This window comes from Argopecten irradians, chromosome 4, assembly GCF_041381155.1.
Source record: "Argopecten irradians isolate NY chromosome 4, Ai_NY, whole genome shotgun sequence".
Lineage (NCBI taxonomy): Eukaryota > Metazoa > Mollusca > Bivalvia > Pectinida > Pectinidae > Argopecten > Argopecten irradians.
Window position 1 is genome coordinate 25,337,574 of NC_091137.1, and position 22,514 is coordinate 25,360,087.

The following is a 22,514-nucleotide window of genomic DNA, read 5'->3' on the forward strand; positions in this document are numbered from 1 at the left end:
ATTATACTCAAGTCATGAAATGTTAAAGTTATACTGTATATGGTTGCTGATGTCTAATTTGTCCAATTGCATGAATTCCATGCATTGACATCCTGTTTCATCGTCTCATGCTTTCTAAATGAATATAGGGGCATTTATACTGTACAGAAAATAATTCATTTATACTTCTTTTAACTCTTAGTATATTGTAATACTTCATACTAATTACATTTTGAGACCTGCAGTATTCTGTTTTAATATTTTTAACATTTTTATTTTGGTTTTATATGAAAAGAATATCATGCATACTTTTTTAACAGATTTTGCCGTGACCGCTTAAACCTACAAGAGCCCATTGTAGATCATCAAGCTTGCATCATTCCTAAGGATTGTATTGTTTCCGAGTGGTCGTCATGGGACCGTATCAACAGCAGCTGTATCGACACTACGGGTATGAAGAGGGTCGGACTTATCAAGCGCACGCGGCGTGTCCTCCAGCTGCCTATGGGGACAGGAACAGCATGTCCTTCGCTTGAAGAAGTAACACAAGTCCAAGGAACTGCTCAGCGCAAATGTCCAAGGTAGAAAATCAATACATATACTGTGTGAACATTCAAATTTCACGATTTTATGTCTGAATACTTCTTCATTTTGCTTTTCAGTTTAAAAAAAGTTTTTGATTATGTATAGTTTAAACATTTTTTACATCGATTTTTTTTAGTGGATTCTATTGGCTGCAAGAAATAAATGTATTTAGAGAAGCTAAAAGTTAAAACTCAATAAACTTTTCAGAATTTCAGAAATAATTTGGGGGTACATCCTGTAAGTAGGATTTGGAGTTCAACATATTTCCTATTTTCTTTTTTTTAGAACAAAATGGATTGTGTCTGGTTGGTCAAGTTGTCAGCCCGTGAATGGCCTGAAGCAGTGTAGTACAGGGCTACAACATCGGAAAGCCATCTGTGTGGAGGAAAACTGTAAGTTTGATTTATCATTGGCTAATGTCCCAGGTTTAGAAAGTGAGGAAAGTCAGAGTACCTGAGAAAAATGAACAACCTGTAGTTTTGACCTCACAACGAACAGGAGAGCTTGTGGTCATCTGTCACGACATCTTAACCAACACTTGGCCACAGTGACCCCTTTAATTGAGCAATATTTTAAAAACCATGTGTAGTTCTGCTTTCACTGTTATACTGTTCATTGGCTGCAAGAAATAAATGTATTTAGAGAAGCTAAAAGTTGAAACTCAATAAACTTTTCAGCACTTCAGAAATAATTTGGAGGTACATCCTGTAAGTAGGATTTGGAGTTTAACATATTTCCTATTTTCTTTTTTTAGAACAAAATGGATTGTGTCTGGTTGGTCAAGTTGTCAGCCCGTGAATGGCCTGAAGCAGTGTAGTACAGGGCTACAACATCGGAAAGCCATCTGTGTGGAGGAAAACTGTAAGTTTGATTTATCATTGGCTAATGTCCCAGGTTTAGAAAGTGAGGAAAGTCAGAGTACCTGAGAAAAATGAACAACCTGTAGTTTTGACCTCACAACCAACAGGAGGGCTTGTGGTCTTAATATTACTTGTTGTCGTTGTAGATGATGTTGTAGACAAGCTGTTTATTATAATATTACATGTTGTCGTTGTAGATGATGTTGTAGACAAGCCGTTTAATAATATTACTGTTGTCGTTGTAGATGATGTTGTAGACAAGCCGTTTATTATAATATTACTTGTTGTCGTTGTAGATGATGTTGTAGACAAGCTGTTTATTATAATATTACTGTTGTCGTTGTAGATGATGTTGTAGACAAGCTGTTTATTATAATATTACATGTTGTCGTTGTAGATGATGTTGTAGACAAGCTGTTTATTATAATATTACATGTTGTCGTTGTAGATGATGTTGTAGACAAGCTGTTTATTATAATATTACATGTTGTCGTTGTAGATGATGTTGTAGACAAGCTGTTTATTATAATATTACATGTTGTCGTTGTAGATGATGTTGTAGACAAGCTGTTTATTATAATATTACATGTTGTCGTTGTAGATGATGTTGTAGACAAGCTGTTTATATATATTACATGTTGTCGTTGTAGATGATGTTGTAGACAAGCGTTTATTATAATATTACTGTTGTCGTTGTAGATGATGTTGTAGACAAGCAGTTTATTATAATATTACATGTTGTCGTTGTAGATGATGTTGTAGACAAACCTAGGCCTGTGGATGACAGTAAATGTACAGAAGATAGACCGCTGACATCACAGACCTGTCGAGCTGACTGTCACTGGGATTGTACAGTTTCGCTGTGGTCAATGTGGTCGGAGTGTAAAGTGACCGACTGCGAACAGTATGCTAGGAAACGTCGCGCTAATCTGAATACAGGTACAAATGATAGTAATGTCAGAAAAACATTCAAATCTTGTTATTGCATAAATATTATCAGTAACATAAGCTTGACGGTAACTTTAGATTATTAATTGTTCAATCCTTTTGTCCTGAATTCAGTTTCTAATAATTTTATAAAAAAGAAACTTTGAAAATAACAAAATGTATTGTAAGATATTTGTTTCCAGGACAACGGTACCGGACTCGTGAGATTTTGACCCTGCCAGGGTCAGGAGGTCAACCTTGTCCTCACCTGAGTGAGACGCAGAATTGTGATCCAGAACCGTGCTACAACTGGAAGGTGGTCACTCGGCCCTGTATCCTACGTAACACTAACATGGGGGAGCATTGCGGGGTGGGCACCGCCCATCGTACCTTGGCCTGTCTCAATAAGTATAAGGTATGGGTACACCCTGATGTCAGAGGCCTTGTCTGACTGTATTTTTACCAGATCATTATCGTATCAGAAAGCAATATTGTGCAATGACTCATCAATGTCATGCTAAAATCAATCACAGGCTCACTTAAAGGGTGGAAGAGTGTCTAACTTGTTACAATCCATTACACTAGAGATGGCTTTGGCATGCCTCAGGTAGCTATTTGTAATGCAGTTGTTTTTTCCCTTGTTTTTTTCTAGATGAGTTAAAAAGCATTATACAACTCTATGTGACTTCATGTAATACCACATTTTTCAAAATTAATAAATGATGTTGAATTGGCCTGTAAGAATATCAGAAATACCACTTAATTAGCACATACATTACCTGTATCTGCATCTGTGGTACGTTGAGGCTATCCGTAGATCATATATCGATCAGTAAATAAAATTGATAAATCTTGTTTAAAGTCTACTTATTCATCTCAAAGGTTTCTGTCATCTCTTGCTGTTCTGAAAACAAAAGTGATGGTTGACAATAACTCTACTGTTTGTCCCTAATTTTGCTGTTTAATTACCCTTAGATCCGTGTGGCTGACACCCTATGTCTGGAGTTCCGTGAGCGCCCTAAGACCCAGGTCCAGTGTGAGATCCCGTGTCCTAATGACTGTGTAGTGTCCAACTGGGGACCCTGGACCGAGTGTCCTGACAGGTGTCAGACAGGAAATCTCCGGGAAAGGGCCATCAAACGACGCAAACGTACTATCCTAGCGCGTCCATTCTCAGGTAATGATAGTTAAGCTGAATTCTGTACAAAGAAAGATAACTCTTTGAAGATCAGATGTGGTTAAAGTTGATGATACTGGTATAGTATGTTAACATGGCCACAGGTTTTCAGGTATGCCCCTATTGTAAATTAGGATTAATTGAAAGAGTTAATTTGAATGAATTTTAAAGATTTAAATTAAAAACTATTGTTATATCTTTTCAAATGCTTAAACAATATTTATACTTCTGAGTTAACTGTTTTATGGTCATACTGACAAGAAATTTGTTTGGGGATCAAAGATTAATAGGCATTTATTTTAATTAAACTCATTTAGTTAAATAGATTATTTATGTTCCAATTGATTGTTTGTTTAAGTATAAATTATGATAAAGGAAAAACATAAAATAAAAATTGAAAATGAAATAATTTTATTTGACATCTGTTTATAGGAGGAGGCGAATGTCCCAACCCACGGGAGTTAGAGGAAACTGCTGACTGCTCAACACTTATCGAGTGTGCCTTGTTCATGTGGCAAGCTGACCCCTGGGGCGTGTGTCAACTCGACGACGAGTCAAGCCCGTGTGAGCGGGGCACACAGACTCGTAATGTGAAATGTTATGACTCTGAGGGAAAACTGGAATCTGAAGAAAAGTGAGATATTGTCATCAGCATTTTGATTAATATGAAGAAATGTCCAAACATTATTACATATATCACTTATTTTCACATATTATATTCTTGTACATCTTTATGATCCTTTCAAATTAAAGAGGTTTGAATCCTTGATGATTAATGGATGGTAAACCATAGTATTGTATCAAATTGTAGAGAAAATACTATGTAAATGTGTTTACATTAAAAAGAAGAATATCTTTGATATGATGAGTGTATTTGCGTTGACAGGTGTACAGAGAAAGTGAAACCCAGCGCCACAAAGGTGTGTAATGTGCCATGTCCTAAAGACTGTGCTTTCACCGAGTGGTCTCATTGGTCAGAGTGTTCTGCAACTTGCTGGATAGGTATGCTATTGTATAATTACATATCTACTTAAGATTACCATCTGGTTACACAGGTTTCAAGTTGTTAATTTTCACTATCTTATCGCTATAATTAAGCCTGCCTATAAATGTTGTGGTCATTATACAAAAGTGAACACTATATATAATGTCATGTTTTATTATTAAATTACAACCATGGTAATATCAAGTGTCTCAGTATGTTACTCTTAGGTAGACATTTTTAGCCATAATTTTATTTCAGCACTTTTTGGGCCAGAAATTTTGCGCCCGAGAATGCAAGGTTGAGGTTTAGTAATTACGGTATATGTTAGACCACCTGAGCCACATAGTCACACTAAGTTTATTATCCTAAATAAATCTATGTAACAGGTGGTGAAAACATCCCCACTAGGTCTCGGAGGCGCTACATCCAACACTATCCGGAAAACAATGGAGCGCCTTGTCCGGAGAACCTAGAGGAGAATCAGCAATGTCGCAGTCTGCCACTCTGTAACCAGTTCAGCTGGGTGAAAACTAACTGGAGTTCCTGTGTGCTGCCTCCGACGGTCAGAGGCTGCGGCAAGGGCATCCGCACCAGGAGTAAGTGATAGTGATCCAATATGTTGTAACAGCATCATAAAAAAATAAACAAAGAGTTGAAAAGTAACATTGTGATTGTTAACTGTCTAAACAATGAATAAACATCACAATGGACAACTGGTAATATGTAGCCACTTCATTTCTCTTTCATAAAAGTTCTAACTCTGAGTTATTAAAAAACTTAGGTAAATTTGATGCATTCAGTAATAAGACCCTCTCCCCCACCCCCCCCCTTATAATTCCATCATTTATTTGTAGGATAGTGGGAATTAGTGTCGGTAGAATGTAGTAAGAAAGTTTTATACTTCATTTTCATGTTGATGCCTGATGTTGATATTGATATTTATCTATTTAGATGTGACATGTAGAAGGGAGAATGGTACTCAACAAGCTATTGACGTGTGCCTGAGGTACGCGGGGGCCATGCCCTCCATGTACGATACATGTTACGTTTCCTGTGAAGAGGATTGTGTGTTCACGGACTGGGCAGACTGGAGTATTTGTGTTCAAGGATGTGGCGGGAAACAGTTTAGAGATCGTCGGCCAATCGAAGGTAAACATGAGAAGTATTTCTTCAATATCATTTGACTTTGTCAATAATCAACTAAAAGCCAAACGCTCTTAGCATTGCAATGTTGAACTAAGTCTGCAAAATTTTTACTTTTGTTAAAGCACAAATCCATGAAAAATTTGTAATAGTTATTTGTCTCAATATCTGGTGTATTATACATAGACAAAATTTTAAGTAAGTTGAATACAAATGAATCACCATGAAAATGTTTGAAATAAAGGTAAAATATAACTATAGAAGTGTAGATGTTTATGTTTTTAGACAATGTTATATTGATCTTACATTAATTGTTTGATTGAAAGGCTCCAAGTCTGTACCCCTGAGATGCTTGGACAAGAAGCAATACCCAGTGTATGAACACCGACCCTGTTTGGAATGTAAGACCCTGGAGCCGGTCATCATCGGTGACTGGTCAGAATGCATCCTTGACCCTCCCAACAGACACGATCTCATGATGACCCACCTGTCTGGCCATCGCGGCATCAGATTGGCTCGTAATATCACATATCCGCAAGTCGGAAACAGCTGCGGGATGGGACGGAAATACAAGGTGGTGGCATGTCGCAACGTGATGAATGCCATGGAATCAGCTGACAAGTGTACATTGGATGGTAAAGGTTAGTTATAATTAATCTGTCTCCGAAATCTAATCTATATTCCATCATTTCTTAGACTGATTTAGGCCTTTAAGGACTCCTCGACAACAAGCCTGATACTTATTGGTCTATAATATGCTGGTTTCAGAGCTACCAAGTCTAGTTGCTTTATATGTTAACATCTCCTAAGACTTGTTATACCTCACAACAAAGCTATTATAAGCCATTATATTTTAATATAAAAAATCTGTTTCTACAACAGACACCAAGGAGAAGGCCTGTACAGTGCCATGTCCTGTAGACTGTCAGATGTCCACTTGGAGTACGTGGAGTCGCTGTCCCACCAAGTGTGGCGCTGGAGTTCAGCAACGCTTCCGCAACAACATCAGACTTCCGTCCGAGGGAGGAAGACGCTGCCCTTCCCTAGACAGCACTTTAGATGAGGTAATGTAAAGAAAAATCACCTATTATAACAAAATACTGTTAAAGATAAAAGGATCAATGTGACCTATATTTTGAACTTTGACCTATAATTAAATAAGAGCTTGTTAGGGTTCTCTCTTCGTATCAATTAGCCTGTAGAACTTCATATTTGGTGTGTGGGTCTATGTAGGATAAGGAAATACAACCATAGGACTCAACAGATATTTAAGAGTTCAAAAATTGATTCCAAGAAGTTTTTGACTTTATTGAGGTCCTAAACAAGTGAATATAGGATGTCTTATATCCTAGAGAGTTAATCATGTCTATCATAACAGACTAGAATTTTGTTTTGTTTAATTAAGAATTTTGAATTTTTGAATATTTGTTCACAGGAGATCCAGACACGACTTTGCCACCCTGAGTGTGTCCAGTACACGTGGAAAGCCTCCGACTGGGACATGTGTATGCCTCCGGTGGGGGAGAGATGTGGGGATGGCCAACAAAACAGACACGTTAGGTAACCTATATAGGACCACTGATATCTCTCATAAATTTTCTCCTTCATATTTTGTTCATTTCCTGTTATGATTTGTAGTGCAAAGTGTTGCAAATGTCCTTACTCAATTCCACTATTATCTGTATTATATGTTCAAGACATAAGAGTCTCGCAAATCCCTTTTTTGGAAAATAAGTTGCAAATATATATTCTTTTGGTATGAAATTGTTGAGAAGAATGTAAAATTTCTGACAAAAATATTGTATAACTGCTGCATAATGTATTAACCAAGATTTTATAGGATTGTTTAAATCAGAATTTGATGAATTTCTCTTCAGATTTACTTTGTCTCTAATCCACTCTATGTTAAAACTCCAACTTATTGATTTGTGTTCTTGTCTACCTTCCAGCTGTAATGCCGTCAACATCAATGGTGTTATGACAGAGCGTGTAGATGATATCAACTGTGCTGGCCTCCCTGAACCGCGGAGTACTCGCTCCTGTTATCTCCCTTGTCCTGGCGACTGTGTTCTCAGTGAATGGACCCAGTGGTCACAGTGTCAGCAGGTAGAGTTGACCTTAATTAGCATATCAATATGGTACAAAGGTGGTCAATCGCAGTATTCTAAAGTGAGTCTTTTGTTTTGAAAGGTAGTTCAAGTCTAAAAAAAAGAACACCACCTGTAATTTTCTTAGAAAATTGATAGGTTATGTTATTCATTGCTCAAATATTGAATCATTATATGTACATTATTGAGTCATTTTTTTTAAAGGTGTGATAGATATTGACTTTTACCATGATTCATTCAAATCAGAATTAATTTACAGAAAAACCTATACTAGCGAACAGGAGCAGATAACTCCAATCACCAAAACACAATGTTTAAGCAATATTATTCATCTGATTGATATCAAACTAAAATCATGAGACTACAAATGTGCAATTAATGCTAATATGATATGTTATATTGTTATCTATCTTGTAGCCATGCAACCACAACCAGATGCAGCAACGAGACAGAATGATAATGCGTGAATCGGCAGCATATTCCGAGTACCAGAGTACTTGTCCTCCTCTGACAGAGTCTCGTCCCTGTATCAGGGGAGAGAACTGTATTGAGTACTCATGGGAGCTAGCCCAGTGGACCACCTGTCTTGTTAACAACGGTCTTGATGACTGTGGAGTTGGACACAAGGAACGCTACGCCATCTGTAAAAACCACTTTGGTCGTGTGGTGGACAACAAGCTCTGTAAAGATGTAAGATGGTGTTGTTTTCTTATTTCATTTTGAACTATTTTCTTTGTTTGATTGTATACATATTCAGTTTTGGTAGAAAAAGCATACTAATTTTTGAGTTGAGAAAGGGTAAGGGCCATACAACAAATAAAAAAGCAGTCTGTTTTTACAATTAACATGGCAAAATGTTATACAGCAGTGCAATCTATATATAATTTGAAGTATTTAATGTTACAAATTTCAACTAATTCAAAGTTATCTACACAGGTTCATGGCCAGGTGACAGAACCCCTCGTAGTGTCCTGTGAGGTACCATGTGATGTGGACTGTCTTCTGTCTGATTGGTCGCCATGGAACGCATGCAGCAAGAGTTGTGGACTTGGTAAGTTTTAAAAAATGGAAGTCTGAATTTAGTGCTCAGAATGAAAGATATTTATTTGAAAATGTTAATGAATCTTTATGTTTTACAAATTTGTCGATTGTTAAAACTTTCGTGTAAATATTTAAAATTTTGAGGATTTTTTCACCATGGTTACAGGTACAAAGAAGAGAACCCGTTCGATTGTTCAACAGTTTATTGGTAATGGCCGATCTTGTCCACGAATTCTGTCCCAGGCGATGCACTGCTTTTCTCGTGGTTGTTACCAGTGGGAGGTTTCAGAATGGTCACAATGTTCCACTCAGGCAAGTTTTAGTATTCAATCCAGAAATTGGATTTTTTAGCCCACCATCATCAGATAGTGGGCTATTCAAATCACCTTTCGTGCTTGGTCCTTCCGTCCGTCCGTTAACAATTCTTGTTACCGCTATTTCTAAGAAAGTACTGAAGGGATCTTTTGCAAATTTCATATGCAGGTTCCCCTAGGCCCCTAGTTATGCATATTGAATTTCGGGACTGATCTGTGAACAAAATGACCGCCAGGCGGCCATCTTGGATTTTGATACTTAAAGTTTGTTACCGCTATTTCTCAAAAAGTACTGAAGGGATCTTTCTGATGTTTTATATGTAGGTACCCCTAGGACCCTAGTTATGCATATTGGATTTTGTGACCGATAGGTCAACAAGATGGCCAACCGCTATTTCTCAGAATGTACTGAAGGGATCTTTCTGAAATTTTATATGCAGGTTTCCCTAGGACCCTAGTTGTGCATATTGGATTTTAGAACAGATCGGTCATCAAGATGGCCAACCGTCAGCAATCTTGTATTTTGATAGTTAAAGTTTGTTACCTTTATTTCTTAGAAAGTGCTGAAGGGATCTTTCTCAAATTTCATATGCCATAGTGACTACCTCTGTGTAAAGAACCTGCCATCGTGACCACCTTTGTGTAAAGACCATCTTCCTTATCAGACCTTCTTTTTTTCTTTTGTTACAGTTGGGAGTGTGTGGTCATGGTATTCAGGCCAGGAATATCACATGTCGGGGTGATAACGGACTCGTTGTCGACTCTTCACGATGTCCACGGGACCTGACCACAATGGTCTTACCGGTACGTTTACTCGTCTCAGATGTCATATAGCATGAGCCTTAGATATGTAATTGTTAATGAAAATTCAAATAGAATACACGTATACTTGCTTAAACAATTTTGTTCATGTTGTATTGATGGTAAAGATGGAAACAAAACTACAGAAGATAATTCATTGTAGAAAAAATCCTGGGCTATACTCTCAAAAGAATCACGTATGTAATTTCTCCATTTCAAATTTTTATTTTGCTTAAAATAGAAGTCTATCTTAGAGAAGGGATTTGTATTTTTTCTGTTTTACCCACCAGAGGGAGCAGCCGTGCCATGTTCCGTGTCCTGGGGAATGTGTGGTGACTGAATGGTCCAATTGGAGTCAATGCTACATCCCCTGTCATGACTTCGAAATGGGTGAGTTCATCTTATCAAATCTAAAAGGGAAAAAATGGAATAGATTTCATAGAAGTTATGATAATATTGTACAGTTTAACGTTTAACAGTATAAAATCAAATACATCATTAGAATAAGAAACAAACACAGTGACTGAATTTATTGTTTTAATTTGATATTAAAGAATTAACAAGAAGCTAAATTTTAATATTCATCATGAATTGAATTTGATTATCTTAGGTTACACGGAGGGTGTTCGCAGTAGGTCCCGTGCTATACTGGCTCACCCCGGTCCAAAGAAGGAGAGATGTCCCGACCAGCTTTGGATGAGTGAATCGTGTTACGCCGACTCCTGCTCCACATTCCGATGGATGACAACACCATGGAAGAACAATGAGCGTGAAGTCTGGTGTGAGCGATCAGACGGACTGAGAGTTAAAGGTAAATAATATAATTAACAGATTTATCATTCTTATCATTTAAATTATTTACTATGGAAGATTGTCAGCATTAATTAAGTATTGTTCATTAGAACAAAGGATAAAGTTAAAAAAAAAAACCAGCCAACTAGGTGAACGGCTTATGGCTAATCTCCTATAACACCCAATCTCCTAAAGGTTAGAGTTGAATCTATGATTTAACATTCTATGGTCACTCTGAAAATAGGTCAAATGGACAATTATCAATATCAAATCTATTGTCTGAATGTTCTAGGTCAAATGGACAATTATCAATATCAAATCTATTGTCTGAATGTTCTAGGTCAAATGGACAATTATCATTATCAAATCTATTGTCTGACTGTTCTAGGTCAAATGAACAATGATCAAAATACTTGAATGAATTATCTCAACTCTCATTTATGACACATGATAATCAGATCTGAACATTTATGACCTATGTAGCCATTCTCTCAATTATGACACAGGGCGATAGGTCATTTGATGACCGATATACTGGACCACCTACACAGACATTGATACATTGCCATCATAGCTAATTAGAATCTCCCTAGTGGGTGTAGAGCGGTCACCCTGTTGGTCTTCTCACTTTATTGATATTTTATTGCCACTTTGTAAGAACCATATAGGAATCAAAAGTACTCCATCCTCACCTTAATTCAGTTTCCAGAATATTAAGTCTTCCTCTAGAAATGAAGCATGCATGCATTAAGCAATTATATGAATATATGTTTATATATATCTACAATTGATAATTGTATTGGTATGTTTGCAAAAAGATAAGAAAATGTTTGTCTATAAGTATTTGTCTAGCTCACAGTGGCCTGTGGTTTGTACAGCAAAGATTTGATTTGTCCTCCTGTTGAGTTTGTACAGCAAAGCCTTGGTTTGTCAGGGAACTTCTCATGGTGTTGAGTTTGTACAGCAAAGATTTGGTTTGTCAGGGAACTCCTCATGGTGTTTAGTTTGTACACCAAAGGCTTGGTTTGTCAGGGGTCTTTTCATGGTGTTGAATTTGTACAGCAAAGCCTTGGTTTGTCAGGGAACTTCTCATGGTGTTGAGTTTGTACACCAAAGGCTTGGTTTGTCAGGGAACATCTCATGGTGTTAAGTTTGTACACCAAAGCCTTGTTATGTCAGGGAACTTCTCATGGTGTTAAGTTTGTACACCAAAGGCTTGGTTTGTCAGGGAACTTTTCATGGTGTTGAGTTTGTACACAAAAGGCTTGGTTTGTCAGGGAACTTCTCATGGTGTTGAGTTTGTACAGCAAAGGCTTGGTTTGTCAGGGAACTTCTCATGGTGTTAAGTTTTTACACCAAAGGCTTGGTTTGCCAGGGAACTTCTCATGGTGTTGAGTTTGTACACCAAAGGCTTGGTTTGTCAGGGAACTTCTCATGGTGTTCAGTTTGTACACCAAAGGCTTGGTTTGTCAGGGAACTTTTCATGGTGTTGAGTTTGTACAACAAAGGCTTGGTTTGTCAGGGAACTTCTCATGGTGTTGAGTTTGTACACCAAAGGCTTGGTTTTGTCAGGGAACTCCTCATGGTGTTGAGTTTGTATACCAAAGGCTTGGTTTGTCAGGGAACTTCTCATGGTGTTGAGTTTGTACACCAAAGGCTTGGTTTGTCAGGGAACTTTTCATGGTGTTGAGTTTGTACAACAAAGGCTTGGTTTGTCAGGGAACTTCTCATGGTGTTGAGTTTGTACACCAAAGGCTTGGTTTGTCAGGGAACTTCTCATGGTGTTGAGTTTGTACACCAAAGGCTTGGTTTGTCAGGGAACTTCTCATGGTGTTAAGTTTGTACAACAAAGGCTTGGTTTGTCAGGGAACTTTTCATGGTGTTCAGTTTGTACACCAAAGGCTTGGTTTGCCGTAATGAAGGACTGTTGTGTTGAATTTGAGTAGCTGAAATGTTATCAGTTGACTTTTCTCTGCAAACCTCTCCTCCTACCCTGGCATGGAATCCAATCCAATATTATATTGTGGATTTCTATACTCAAGTAATCGATTGTACATGCATGTATAACAGTGTTAAATTGGACAACATAGAAGCATATTTTGATTGGGAAGGAGATACAATTATAAAATATTTATTTCATCCTTTATTGTGCTATTCGAGCCCAATAATTTATTTCAGGGTTGAAAAATCAATATAAAAATGACGGAACTACTTAACCTTGAAGTAGCTGTATACCAATATCAGCCGTGTCCATCTTTATAGACATTTCAAAGTTCTGAAGGAGACGACAAGGCATCATTTGTCATTTTTAACTCCATTTTACATGTCTAACAGGCACTCCTCTACACGTACAATGTTACAGATGTGCTGTGGACATAATGCTAGCATTCTGTGGTCTCGTCACAACGATAAAACATTAGTACAGTACCACTCTATAGAATTTACTGCTGATTTTAGTTCCTATACAAGCTGTGTCGACTCCAGGATATAAAGCAGCCGTAATGTTTGTGTCGAGGGAAGGTGTAAAAATGGCAATGTATTCGTGAAGAAATCAACCTCGATCATTTTGTGTCTATTTCTGTTGAAAGATCGCCCTGCAAAAATAGCCTGTCTGGGGTAATGTTTCCACAAGGAATATCATACAATGTTTCATTTGGTATTCAACTCTATGTGATGTAGCCTTGTTAAAATTTTATATACGGAGATTAATTCTAAGGTTTTCATGCAGTGTGAAACAAAATATTCATATTAAATTTCTTTTTCTGATAGCTTTGATATCATTCTCACCATTTCAATGATAAATTTTAATAGTCAATTCTAATCGCCACCTCCTATCAATATTTTTGGCCCCAGTCATCACAAATGTCTTCAGTTTTAGCATTACAAACATGGCTTAGAATGACTTACTAGTTGACTGTACCGTTCTGATAGTTAAAAGCAGCTTTTGTATCTTCAATGCCTTTTTTACAACCTTTAAGACCATCTCCTTAAGAACTTGTAGCCAATTTGTCAATAAGCGTCACATTAACAGATCTATGGCATGACTTTTCCCTCGTTATGCCCTCTACAGTAATTGTCTGACACTGGTTATCAATGCCTCGGATCTCTCCAGCACTAGGCCGTATCCTGGAGTTTTGTCACCACGACTTGGAGCTGTCACCAATTTGTAACACAACACTGGAGGAGGTAGGGTCACATGAATGTTCCCTCCACTGTGATTGATCAGGAAGGAGCTAATTGGTCAGTTGCTTGGATTTGTGAATTTTGCAGTGATTTAGGTCGTTTTTCTCTGTGTAGTGAATGATAACTGGTGGTCACTACGGTAACAGGGGGTTGTGTATTTCGGCCTGGATTAGTGTAGTGTAAGATAACTGGTGGTTACTACGGTAACAGGAGGTTGTGTATTTCGGCCTGGATTAGTGTAGTGTATGATAACTGGTGGTTTATGTAGTAACTGGTGGTTACTACGGTAACAGGAGGTTGTGTATTTCGGCCTGGATTGCTGGAAGTATAGTGTATGATAACTGGTGGTTACTACGGTAACAGGAGGTTGTGTATTTCGGCCTGGATTAATGTAGTGTATGATAACTGGCGGTTACTACGGTAACAGGAGGTTATTTTATTCCGTCCTGGATTAGTGTTGTGAGATTGTTGTTGTATGGATTATTTCCGTTTGTGAAGGCAGAAATAAAATGTAAGTAGGGTTTCTCTTTAACAAACATTGGTCTTACACATTACTTTTGTTAGGAATTTCTGGGAATTGGAGGCATTGGGTTTTTTTTAATTTTATTTCACATTATCTATTTGTTTTAATGTATCTATGCATCAATTCTTCCGAAAGGAGCAGCATAGCATCACGTATTAACTGATTTACCTCTGAAGATACATTTGAATTCTTCTTATTCAAAGTCTAGGACAGTTCATTATGAATTTTCAGGGATCAACAAGTTAATGTCAATGTAAACATTTGGTAATATTCAGGTAACAAAATAGAATTAAGATTTCTTGTGAAATTGAAAATTATGTAGCTGCATGTGTGTCTTGTTTATTGTTGTTTTTCACCATCCCCACCATACAGATGGAAATTACCTTGTAAATGTATAGCCATATTTTAGTACTATGGACTTGAGAAAACTTGATTGTATAGCCTCTAGCTTTGATACCAGATGAGTATAATAGAAATGTACATCCACCAACAAATTGGCTGGGAGGCTGTTATATCCACCAATATTAATTTCATCTGTTCATTTCTATTGCTGACCAACTATAGGCAATCAATTTCCCTCAAACCTAGAACTATATTATGTTTGTTTGTTCCCTTCATGATTACTGTAAAGAAAAAATTACATCCTCTAACCTCTTTATCCCAAGGAACTTAAAAATCATTTGATGACTTCCAAAGGCATACAATAGCTCTATGAATCATTTGTTTTCAGATATCTAATAGAATTACCTATTACCCCTTTCATCAAGAGTACTACATTTCATTTGCTTGTTTCAAGGTTAAGGAAGTTTCTTCATCCTAGTGTTCAAACTTTCTCATTTGTATCCAAACTTCAGAAATTGAAATCAACATCCATCTATAACCTATAATCTATATTACTAAATATTTTGTTTTAAAGATGCTCCACTGCCGACAAAGCATAAATGATATTCATCAGTTGAACAATAATTGGTGTTTGATCATGTATATATATGTCTAATTAACACAAAAAATAATATAAAATAATTTATTTCGTATTTGGTTCATGCGCAATCAGTAGTTCCTTCCATATGGAATATAGTGACATAGAATTTTTTTGGGATGCAATTAATTATTTTTCATTTTTCTAACTTAAAGTAAAATTAGAAACTCAAACTTTTCAATGGTGGTAATAGTGTTTGTTACCGAAGAAAAACACTAAATCGTCTGCTCCTGTTTTTGATAGTGAAAAAATACTATTTGTCAGCGGTGGAGCATCTTTAATGTTTCTGAATTAAAAATTCATGTATCCCATCATCCTTGTGCCCAAAGTCTAATTTACTTGTTTCTGAAATAGTAATTCACATACGCCTAGATTACTGAATTTCATTTTATTGTTTTCCAGGTGGTTGTGCTAGTAATTTACGTCCTCCGACATTCTTGTACTGTTCACCGCCATGTGAAACCATTGAGCGAGCCTACTGCAATGATACTAACTATTGTGCCTGTGCTGAGGGATACATCGCGTACTACAAGGGCGAGACACTGTTCGGCTGTTTTATGGATAACCAAACTGTGGTAGGAGGTCAATCCTCTAATGAAAAAACAGGTCAGTATTGTAAAACGACAGAATCAACATAGACAATAAATTACTCTGTTACAGGGATAGAAACACCTAATACTAAAGGAAAAAATGTTATTTTATTCATCACATGAAATATAATGTTTTAATACATTCTTTTATTATTTTTAAATTATTTTAGAGAAACTTTCTCTGATCAAAGTGGAAGTAAGAAAATGGTAGCTTGGATTATCGGGTGGGGGAGATGTTATAGTTTTTACCCTGTCTGATGTGAAATATATCATTTGTCTACTTAGCTGTTCACATACAACTTGTAATTAGAATTGTAGTTGTAATTAAATCATTCAGGAAGTAGATTGATACAGGTTACAGTATGGGATCTATACAACCATCAGTATGTGTAGTGTTTTAATTATCTCCCCTTATGTGAGCCTCTGAATCAGAAATAGAACCTTGGAAACGGTTAACATGCACCTTCCCCCTAAATAGATTATTCCAGGGAAATGATTGTTTCCCAATGGAACAGAATTCTCCATTTATATATTTGTTGTGAAACATCCTGCCATGAAGTTCTTAAGGCAATGACAGTTTTAACCAAGCAGAAAATCAAATATTTTCCAATTTGTGGCTGCTTGTATAACCATGAAATTGATTAGTTAAATTCAATTTCCTGGTAATTACATGACGGTTTGCTGCTGTGGCATTGTGGAAGAAAAATTACACGAAACTGTAACGGTTCAATGGTTTGAGCAGCCAGACCAACGATTTACAATTAGTGGGAAAGCTCATAAACCTGTTTTATAAAAAGGATGATTTGGTTGTTGTTATACATTAGTGAAATTTTAACCTGATGCATCAGGTCAGGGGTATATGTATCCTCCTAAACTACTGGAGGGATTTCGGCTAAACTTTGTGGCAATAATCTATATACAGTATAGATGTCTGTAATCTATATCAGAACAAGATATATCTCCACCATTTTCAGAGTAATGACTTTCGTTACAAAACAGGGGTACAAGGGAGGGGAGATGATAACAGTTCTAGCTCATGCTGTTTTCCCTCTATTGTTAGTATATTCATATTGTTATTATAGTTCTATAATTACTAGCTCTATGACAAAATGGCATTTCAGTATTGAAATTTTGGCATTGATGCATTTGTCTTTTCTGTTGATCAACTGATTTCATTTAATGCACTTTCTGAAATAATGCTTGTTTATTTTTATTACCGCAACATTATTACTTTAACATCAATTAGCTTATTTTACATTTCTGTTTTGATGCTATTAATTAATTATGTTAGATAGTGCAATACATTTTTGGGTTCTATTTGTTATTTAACATTGTCACAAATGATTTGAATAAACCATAAAATTTCATCCAGACTTTTACAAAATTATGTAAGAAGATTCAGTTTTTCATTTGATATTTCCATATATTACATACATATGGAAATCAAGTTAAAGGTTCATGAACATCAGTTAAACAATACTCTATAAAAAGTTTAAATATTTTTAACTCAGTTCCTAAGAAAGAGGATGAAGGTAAGAGGAACACCAAAAGTTTTTTTTTAATTTACTTATATTTTTTATTTGTTTTCATACTTACAAAGCCAAACTAACAGAAAATTATCAAATATTCAAAGCAAAATGAAAATAAATTATCTCCCTTTATATCTAAATTTATCTCCCTTTATGGATTTATAGAATGAACCATAAAATATATACATTGTATATATATATATATATATACATATTTAGGTTAATCATTCTGGTTAATAAATCTATTTAGAAGCACATGCATTTGGAAATTGAATGCTAATGTTAATTATATTGAGAAATGAAGTGCTGAAAAATGTATATATTTCTAGTGTGGTTTTGATATCAGGAATACTTGTAATACATGTTAAACTTTACACTGGTAAACTTATTAATCATTTTCTCAATCTTATATTTAAAGGATTTCTGTTATTTTGGCATCTTGTTTTTGATCATTTTGATAAGATTAAGTAAAAACCAACATTCAGTTGTTCAAAAATTTGTTTCATATTAACCACCATGATACTAATTTTTTTTTAGGAGAAAAATCACTTTTAAGTTACATTTCTATTACCTTTTCTCATATTAATGGTCAATCATTTAAGTCCTTCAGAATTAACTGAACCTGGAAACCATTTCAGCATGGACGAAACTGCATGATAGTTCAAGTACATCATTGAACACCAAACTTGTTGTAGTAATACCTGTGTTGGGAGTATTTTCTTTAAACAAAAAAAAAAACAAACAAAAAAAAACAGACAGGTCATGTTTATGTCCAGTAACTAATATATCACCAATGATAACAGACAAGGCATCAAAATCCAATTTTTTAAATGGTGTAGATGTATTTTCATCAGTGGTGTTAAACAAATGCAAATACATAATTTACCATAAAATGTAAAATTTATTTGAACAGAAAAAATCTGTTTAATAAAAACAACTGAATTTAGATATTTCTTTTTTGAAGAAAACAAAACAAAACAAAACCCAGTAATTACACTTCAGGGAAATAAAAATTTAAAATTAATGAGTCTATTATTTTAAGCCCTAGCAAGGACTGTCTTAGTTAAGAGGCATATGATATTGATCATGTTCATAACACCTTGTCCTGCTCTAAGTAAAGTCAACCTGTGATTAAATTCCAGAATGTTTGTGAGTGCAGCAAAAAATGAGATGCAACAAACTTAAATTAGTTTAGAATTTCATTTCAGCAGTAGTTTTAAAGAGATCCTGTACTGGTATTTATTGAAATCCTTCAGTGGTAGTCAGCTGGTACAGTAGGTTGCTGGTTTTTCTCTATGAACTTGACAGTCTTAATCAAACAACAAGGCATATTCTTAAATAATCATGTTGAGCTGTTGATGGAACATCTATTGTGACATTTTCCAAGGGTATGAAAAATAGACAACATAAAAAATTCCATTCGAACAACAACTTTTTGTTAAAACATAATTCCATGGTTTCCCCATCATTTCAAGTTTGATCCTAAAATCCCATTAACCATTTAATTAAGTTCATTTTGATAACTTGTGTTCACACAAAAAATCCAGTTTCTAAATAACATTTTTTTATTAATTGTTGAACATGAGCCTGTACCCATAAGATACTGACATTACTCTATATGCTGTAGAGTAGAGCTACGTACATCATGGATGGTTTTCATGATATCTCGACACTTTTAAAAGGACCTGTATGTCAGTCATAATAGAAAGCAACTGTGATTTACATTTGTACAGGAATTTCATATGATTTATTACATTTATTCAACTAGTAAGTGCAAAATTGAAATTTATTTTATACCATATATTTTTATATTGTTATGGTAGTAATGATATATGTAAGCAGGTATTGATTCTTGCTTGAACAAATGTGTGATATAAGGTCATTAGATTCTCAATTAATACACAGCCAATATCTGGTGTCATTAGGACAAATAAAAATTGAAACTGAGCCAATCAAAATATGATTTAATCATTCTGAATTTGTCCTTTGTGAGCTTGACTACCTGATAAAAACCCTAAGTACATGAATGTAAAAAAAAAACAGAAGAAAAAATAAAAAAAAAATCTCACTTCTCTCTTCTTTAAATACATATAGAAAGGGATGATGAAGAAGTCTAATAGAAATTCCTTTTTTTTCTTCTTTTTCAATGTACCGTATGTACACTTATTTTCTGACAACTCCAATATAACTTTGTTAGTAGAAATCAATGGGTTTGATAATTTTCAAATGAATAACATGTTTATATTTGTTTGGTTTCTTCAGAAGGAAAGCTAAATTTCTGGACATACGCTGTGATCGCCGTGGGCACCATATTTGTGATATTTGTCACAGTTGCTCTTTACAATATGAGGTAAGTGAATTTTAAAGGTCTATATGTTTTCTTACTCATTTGTATTTCACAATCACCTTACAGCATAGCTTTTATATAAGACTAATTTTGCTCAAACAACATATGGCTTTTTCTTGTTACTTATTGCTTATTCCTTTGCAGATTTTCTTATAGTGTATATCAAAGTTATTTCCCTTACATGTTAGTTATTTCCCCTTGAAGATATTTACTTTTATAATAATTTATCACCTCCCTTGAATGGTTATAAAATTAGTAGTGGCTTCTATACCAATATAGTGTAGTTGTCTCCCTTTGTCTGGTTGGAAGTTATGCTTTGCTCCTTTCTGAGTGTACTACCTTTTATCTGTGTTTTCTTACATACTTGTATAGTATTATCTCTTATCTGTTTATAACAATCATTTTTTTACCTGTTTGTACAATTTATCTCCCTTTTTAACTATGATTATTATCTCTACTTGTTTCTCTAGATTTCCCCTAGCTTTGATTTTTTTTCTGCTCAGTAATCTATGTCTATTTATATATTATAATTAAAACCTCTTTTGAACTGTTAATATCGTATTTGTCTTTTTATTGCCTAGTATACCCACAATTGAAAATTGTGTAACCAGTTCAATCATTTTCTAACTTGTCAAAAAGGAATTGACAAGGTTATTTCTTAGTTGTCTTCCTAGTCATATAGTGATATGTAAGTAAAATCCTGTGATAGAGTTATCTCCCCAATAATGTTCTAATAAGGTGAAATGAATCATTTAATTGTTTCCACTGAAGGATAGAGGGAGTGAACATTGATTGTGATAGAGTTGTTTTTCATTTAATAGGACTGCTAAATGTGTGATAGAGTTATCCCTCTAGTGCTCCTATGAAGGACTGCTAAATGTCTGATAGAGTTAATGTTGTGTCCCATCTAGTGTTGTAAGGAAGGGCTTAAATGTATGAAAGGGTTGTCTTCCCTGTGGTTTTGTAAGGAAGGACTTGTAAATTTCTGAAAATTGTCTTCCATATAGTGTTGTAAGGAAAGAATGTTATATAGTGTTGTAAGGAAAGAATGTTAAATGTGTCAAAGAGTTGTCTCCCTTTTAGTGTTGTAAGGAAGGATTGTTAAATGTGTCAAAGAGTTGTCTCCCTTTAAGTGGTGTTAGGAAGGACTTAAATGTATGAAAGGGTTGTCTTCCCTGTGGTTTTGTAAGGAAGGACTTGTAAATTTCTGAAAATTGTCTTCCATATAGTGTTGTAAGGAAAGAATGTTAAATGTGTCAAAGAGTTGTCTCCCTTTTAGTGTTGTAAGGAAGGATTGTTAAATGTGTCAAAGAGTTGTCTCTCTTTAAGTGGTGTAAGGAAGGACTGTTTAATGTGTCAAAGAGTTGTCTCCCTTTTAGTGTTGTAAGGTGTGTCAAAGAGTTGTCTCCCTTTTAGTGTTGTAAGGAAGGATTGTAGAGTTGTCTCACATATAGTGTTGTAAGGAAGGACTGCTTATTCTATGATCAAGTTCTCTATTTATGGTGCAATGATGAAGCATGGTTGGACCCTTATTGGACAGCTAAATATGTAACAAAGTTTTCTCCCTTCTATTGTTATTTGAAAGACAGCTAATATGTGACATTTCTCCCTCCTAATGTCTAGAGAAAGACAGCTATAAAACGTGTAGTGTTAAGATGAGGTACAGATAAACAGAGTTGTCAGCCCTTTAGAACTGTTAATCCAGGTGGATGACTACTAAGTACATTCTAATTCTGATCCTTCTTTACTACTTTCAAAGATATAACCTATTATATGCTTCCTGAACAAATAACAGAATTAATAATGATATCAACTGCTCTCTTCAGTTTGTCAATTTTATCCCCTATAATCAATGATAAAACGTTTCACTCAGTCAAAACGACAAAAACCACCTAACAAAAAACGTACTTCATTGATATATTAGATTTTGATATAAACTGTGAACCTACACAATGTTCCTTCAACCAAAGATACGTTGAGATATTGTTTCTTGTACATGCAGGTAAATTGCAGTCATCTATCTTATTTTCCTGTCTCATTCTTGATGGCCTTATAGGTAGTTTTGTGGGCAACCTACAACCCCTGATATATACCATTCTGTAGGAACTAGCAGACTGTAAAACGTCTTATTTTGGTGGTTGAAATGTTTAACGTATACAATTCTAAGAGATTCGCTCAATGAGAAAGCGCTTCTTTAATATTTTTGGTGCATAGTGAAGGAGTCAAAATGTCAATATATATTATGGAAATATTAAAATGATGCTAAATGCGCTAAAATCAGATATACCACTAAAATGAGAATTCTTACATGTATGATTGTCTGTCAAGTTTACCTTGAATCTTAATTAGCTGGTCTCACTTTTCTCACCTTTAGTTTTGCAATAGATATGCTGTAGCCTTTAGTATGCTTCATAACTATAGTATGCATTTCCATATATCATATCTGTATATCACTATTACATATCTTTATTATTGAATGTTTATAATTTTGTGTATTGTAGTTATTGGTAAATATTATATTTCTGTTATTATAATTTCTTGGTTCCATTTTGTTTAGTTTGGTCAGTATATGTGCTCTATACATCACTCAGTGACCTTGCCATTCAGCAATATATTACTTTATGACTAGATAGGACCCCCAACATATAATC

General features: G+C 35.2%; 1 protein-coding gene across 1 annotated transcript in view; it reads left to right on the plus strand.

Annotated features, from left to right (window-relative positions):
- LOC138321089 (thrombospondin type-1 domain-containing protein 7A-like) overlaps positions 1-22,514 on the plus strand; it is a 278,937-nt gene that overhangs the window by 252,769 nt on the left and 3,654 nt on the right. The window contains exons 8-29 of the mRNA XM_069264504.1: positions 300-560; positions 850-956; positions 2,175-2,363; positions 2,555-2,766; positions 3,327-3,528; positions 3,961-4,162; positions 4,415-4,530; positions 4,900-5,109; positions 5,465-5,662; positions 5,983-6,297; positions 6,539-6,720; positions 7,092-7,216; positions 7,606-7,762; positions 8,182-8,454; positions 8,701-8,815; positions 8,972-9,117; positions 9,810-9,923; positions 10,211-10,310; positions 10,531-10,731; positions 15,800-16,003; positions 17,499-17,519; positions 19,779-19,866. Of these exons, the coding sequence (XP_069120605.1) occupies positions 300-560; positions 850-956; positions 2,175-2,363; positions 2,555-2,766; positions 3,327-3,528; positions 3,961-4,162; positions 4,415-4,530; positions 4,900-5,109; positions 5,465-5,662; positions 5,983-6,297; positions 6,539-6,720; positions 7,092-7,216; positions 7,606-7,762; positions 8,182-8,454; positions 8,701-8,815; positions 8,972-9,117; positions 9,810-9,923; positions 10,211-10,310; positions 10,531-10,731; positions 15,800-16,003; positions 17,499-17,519; positions 19,779-19,866 (3,738 nt within the window). The remainder of the gene's footprint in view (positions 1-299; positions 561-849; positions 957-2,174; positions 2,364-2,554; positions 2,767-3,326; positions 3,529-3,960; positions 4,163-4,414; positions 4,531-4,899; positions 5,110-5,464; positions 5,663-5,982; positions 6,298-6,538; positions 6,721-7,091; positions 7,217-7,605; positions 7,763-8,181; positions 8,455-8,700; positions 8,816-8,971; positions 9,118-9,809; positions 9,924-10,210; positions 10,311-10,530; positions 10,732-15,799; positions 16,004-17,498; positions 17,520-19,778; positions 19,867-22,514) is intronic.